At 44.1% G+C, this 4,665-nt stretch overlaps 2 protein-coding genes across 2 annotated transcripts; both read right to left on the reverse strand.

Annotated features, from left to right (window-relative positions):
• Positions 1–1,660: 1,660 nt before the first annotated feature.
• LOC145954086 (uncharacterized) lies at positions 1,661–2,188 on the reverse strand. The gene has a single exon (XM_083067775.1). The coding sequence runs from the start codon at positions 2,186–2,188 to the stop codon at positions 1,661–1,663; it is 528 nt and encodes a 175-aa protein (XP_082923901.1).
• A 1,456-nt stretch (positions 2,189–3,644) lies between these two features.
• LOC145954088 (uncharacterized) lies at positions 3,645–4,187 on the reverse strand. Its single transcript, XM_083067783.1, has one exon. It carries the CDS (start codon positions 4,185–4,187, stop codon positions 3,645–3,647), a length of 543 nt encoding a protein of 180 aa, XP_082923909.1.
• Positions 4,188–4,665: the final 478 nt, after the last annotated feature.

The following is a 4,665-nucleotide window of genomic DNA, read 5'->3' on the forward strand; positions in this document are numbered from 1 at the left end:
CTCTTAAGTATCTCAGACAAACCTACAATTAAGGTCTATCCACTCACCATTACAGTTCCAAAATGGGACGTCTAAGTGCTACAAAATTCCAAAAGACTTCTTGCATACTAAACACGAGCATACAATTTCTCTACTCTTCTCTTCACCTTAGGCCACCATGCTTCCGCTGCACCACTCTGATACATCCTCTTAAGGTCCCGATACATCTCAGTAGCTCCTAAATGAATGTCCTTCCTCTAAAATCATCTTTCTTAATTGAAGGTTACTAAGCACCCAAATTTGTTCTTGCACCTCAAAATAACATTGATTCTACTCAAAAAAAATTATCTACACTCCTACCAATCTTTTTCACTTGGTTCTCTAAGAAAGGCTCTAACTCCTAGGCTTCTCTAATCTCATCCATTAATTCACTAGTCACTTTCAACATAATCAATTCAATGCTCCTAAGGATAATCTCACACACAAAGCATAAGTCTCTAAATTCTTCAATCAAATCCAACCCTTAAATCATCATAAACGATATACCAGAGGTTATCATAATCAAGGCATCTGCTACAACATTGGTTTTACTTCTATGATCATCTCTAAAGATTAAACACCTAAGCGTAAGTTCACTAGGTATACATATCAGATCTCTAATTTCACCACTCCATCTACACCCAAGTCAAACTCTTATCCATCACCTTATCCTATAGCCTCATATCTTGTCACCAAAATTGTGCTTCTCCAATTTCCTTCAACAATCCATTCGTTACTCAAGTCATACTTAGTCTCACACTACTAAGAGTAACCTTATAAGCCAAACTTAAATCTCTAATTTGAGCCAAAAGGATTCATCTCTCTAATCATAAGGGAAGATAAATATAAAGGTTTCCTACACAAAACATCGGTCACCACAATAGCTTTACTCAATTAACAACTAAGTTTGAAATATTAGTCCTCTAGAAATTAAACTATCTCTTTAGTCACATAATTAACTACTCAGTCAACAGATAATTAAGGCTCTAACGATCAAAAAATACTTCAAGCTTGGAATCATATACATAATGTCTCCAAAGAAACGAACATTATTCGCTGTGATAGTGGCGAGTGGCTCGGCCTCGATCCATTTGGTAAAATAATCTACTGCGACTAGCAAGAACTTGCATTGCCCTTTGGCAATAAGAAAAGGTCCCAGTATATCCATTCCCCACAAGATGAACGACCAAGGTGAACTGATGCTGTGTAGCTGTTCGGCTGATGCGTGTATTAAGTTGCCATGCATTTGGCATTGAATGCACTTTTTGACAAACTCCATGCAATCAGTTTTAAGTGTCGGCCAATAATAGTCGGCCCGAAGTACCTTTGCTGCTAAGGTTCTCCCCCGAGAATGAGAACCGCAGATCCCCTCGTGAACTTCCCTCAAGACATAATTGGCTTGTTTGGAGTTGAGACACTTGAGAAGTGGAGATGAAAAACCTCTCCGATAGAGTTCTCCTCCCACCACTGAATATCTTGCAGCTTGGGTTCTCAACTTTTTTGTCACCGAAGGGCATGTTGGCTCAGTGCCTTCGGTGATAAAGCATAATATGTCGGTCATCTAGGTTGCTGGTTGTTTAGAGACTGCTAAACAGTCGGTGGTATCGATGCTTGGTGCGGAGAGCTCAAAATGAAGGGTGGTTCAGAGTTGTCCAGGTTTGCGATTGCTGGTTGCCAATCGGGCTAACTGGTCGGCCCTTTCATTATTTTCGCGAGGGGTGTGCTTCACGGTTACTTCATCGAAGTTTTGACACATATCTCGGAAAGTATGATAATATTTCAACAAGTGGGCGTCTTTAACTTGAAAATTTTCGTTTACTTGTTCCGAGACGACTTTCGAATCGGTCCAACATATCAGCTTCCGAACGCCCACTTCTTGAGCCAGCCTTAACCCCGTCAACAACGCCTCGTACTCGGCCTGCTTATTTGAGGCTTTGAACGCAAAACGGAGTGATTGTTCAAGTGCCAAACCTGTCGGTCCTTCGAGAATTATTCCAGTCCCACTGCCTTGATTGTTAGACGAACCGTCAACGTGGATCGTCCATTGATCACTCTCGAAATGTCTGACTGGTTGCAACTCATTGATGAAATCGACTAAGCATTGTGACTTGATCGGACCTCTTGGTTCAAATGATATGTCAAACTCAGATAGCTCAATTGACCAAGCCATCATGCGTCCTGCCAACTCAGGTTTTCTCAAAACTTTGGCGATTGGACAATCAGTGCGCACTATAACCCGATGACTATGGAAGTACTGTCAGAGACGCTGTTCCGTGTGGACCAAACCGAGCGCCACCTTTTCTAGAAGCTGGTATCTCCCTTCGGAATCTTGAAGCATTCGGCTTACAAAATAGATTGGCCTTTGGGAATCTGTTTCTTGCACTAAGACAACACTGATTGCTTTGTTAGACACACATAAGTACACCACCATGTCTAGACTTGGATCGGGTTTGGAAAGGATCGGAGGCGAGCCGAGTCGCTGCTTAAGCGTTTTAAAGGCTTCCTCGCATTCTGTTGCCCAGTTGAACTTGCAGACCTTCTTCAGCAGTCCAATGATGGGTTTTGCCGTTTCGGCTAAACAGGGGAGGAACTGAGAGAGTGAAGTTAGACAACCTGCTAACTGTTGAACTTCCTTAATGTTGCGTGGACTCCGCATTCCAATCATAGCCTGAAATTTATCTGGATTGGCTTCTATGCCTCTAGCCGACAACATGAAGCCGAGGAATTTACTCCCGGCGATGCCAAAAATGCACTTTTCAAGGTTTAACCTCATGTCATGTTTCCGAATCTTCTGAAAATCTTCGGCAAGATCATCCTTATGAGTACCAAGATCATTGGACTTGACCACCATATCATCAACATACACCTCAAGATTTTTGCCGATCTGATATCTGAAGATCTTAACCATCAGTCTCTGATAGGTCACTCCCGCATTTTTTAAGCCGAAAGGCATCACCCGATAACAGTAGTTGGCCGATTCCTTGATGAAGGCTATTTTCACCTCGTCCTGTGGGTGCATCCGAATTTGATTGTATCCCGAATAGGCATCCAGGAATGTTAATAACTTTTGTCCTGTCACCCCATCGACCAATCGGACGATGTTAGGCAATGGGTAGGCATCTTTGGGGCATGCCTTGTTAAGGTTGGTGTAGTCCGTGCACATGCGCCATTTTCCATTAGGTTTATTGACCATGACTACATTTGCTAGCCAAGTAGTATATTGCACTTCCTGAATGAATCGGGCTTGCAGTAGCTTGGCGACCTCCGATTCAACGACAATTTTCCTTTATGTTCCCATCTTCCTTTTTCGTTGAGCGTCTGGTTTGGCTACCGGGCAGATTGACAATCTATGGCACATGAAATCTGGGTCTATGCCTAGCATATCAGACGGCGCCCAGGCGAACAAATCTTTGTTCGAGACAATTACTTTACTTAATGCGAGACGCTCGATTTCAGACAAACTGATCCCGATATAAGTAACTTGGGATGGCTGCGAGCCGATCTACAAAGGGACTTTTTCTTCTATTGGTTCTGCCCGTTCTTCATTTAACCTTGGATCGAGATCCCATGCTGAAGCCGACTCTGGGGATTGAGGAGTTATTGCATGCACTCGTCTTGATTTTTGCTTACTTTTCGCCGATTGGGGGTACCCGTAGACTTGCAAAGTAACATTCCCGAGCTGCCTTCTGATCGGCATGAATGGTGAGAATTTTTCCACTATCCGATGGAAATTTCATAGGAAGGTGCGGTGTCGAAACAATGGCCCCTAAGGCATTTAATGAAGGCCGACCAAGTAGTATATTGTAGGACGTGTTGGCCTGAACAACAATATACTTCACCTGTATATCCCGATACTCCTTTTCGTCGAAGCAAAATCGAGTAGAGAGTTTGATGGATCCCTTGGTGTTGACCCTCTCGCCCGCAAAGCCGACCAGCGGTTCGTTGTAGGGGATTAGCTCCTCCTCAGGAATGCCGAGCTGTTTGAAGGTATTCCAGTACAAAATGTCGGCCAAACTGCCCTGATCTATCAATGTCTTTTTCACAATGCAATTATGTATCTCCACACTGATAACCATAGGGTCATCTTGGACCGGGGTCAATGCCTTGAAAATCTTCGTTAGTGAATATGATGGTAGGCAACCGCTGAATCGATCGCTGCTCAACAGCATTGACCGATCTGACGACCCGCAGATGTCTCTTTTGAGCCGATGAGGTAGATCCACCCCCGGCAAACCCTCCAGCAATCATGTTGATTACACGCCGATGTGTCGTGTGAGGCTCTTCCTTCCGATCTCTTGATCGGCTGCGCTTGCGTCGATGTCTGTCTGAACGCTCAAGTTTGTCTCGCTATTGAGACTGGTATGTGGGCCGATGTCGAGCCGAGTTTGGCCGATCCACAAAATTTTGAAGCTATCCTTGCTTAATCAGGTCTTCAATTTTGTCTTTTAAAGTAGCACACTCTTCGATAGAGTGTCCACGATTGCGGTGATACCTGCAGGATTTGTTGGTATCGGCACGTGGTGGAGTGGATGCTCTCTTCGAAACTGCCAACACCTCGGACGCCAGAGCTTGTTCTAGTACCGCTGCCCGAATTGCGTTCAAGGGCGTGTAATGAGAGTATTTTGGACCGCGCGGGTCGTTCCTGAA

Source organism: Cajanus cajan, chromosome 1 (genome assembly GCF_000230855.2).
Source record: "Cajanus cajan strain Asha chromosome 1, NIPB_CcT2T_4, whole genome shotgun sequence".
In the NCBI taxonomy this organism is placed as follows: domain Eukaryota; kingdom Viridiplantae; phylum Streptophyta; class Magnoliopsida; order Fabales; family Fabaceae; genus Cajanus; species Cajanus cajan.

Excerpts from the sequence above, each read along its gene's own strand:
- LOC145954088 (XM_083067783.1), bottom strand. The coding sequence starts at position 4,187 with ATGCTGTTGAGCAGCGATCGATTCAGCGGTTGCCTACCATCATATTCA.
- LOC145954086 (XM_083067775.1), bottom strand. The coding sequence starts at position 2,188 with ATGGCTTGGTCAATTGAGCTATCTGAGTTTGACATATCATTTGAACCA.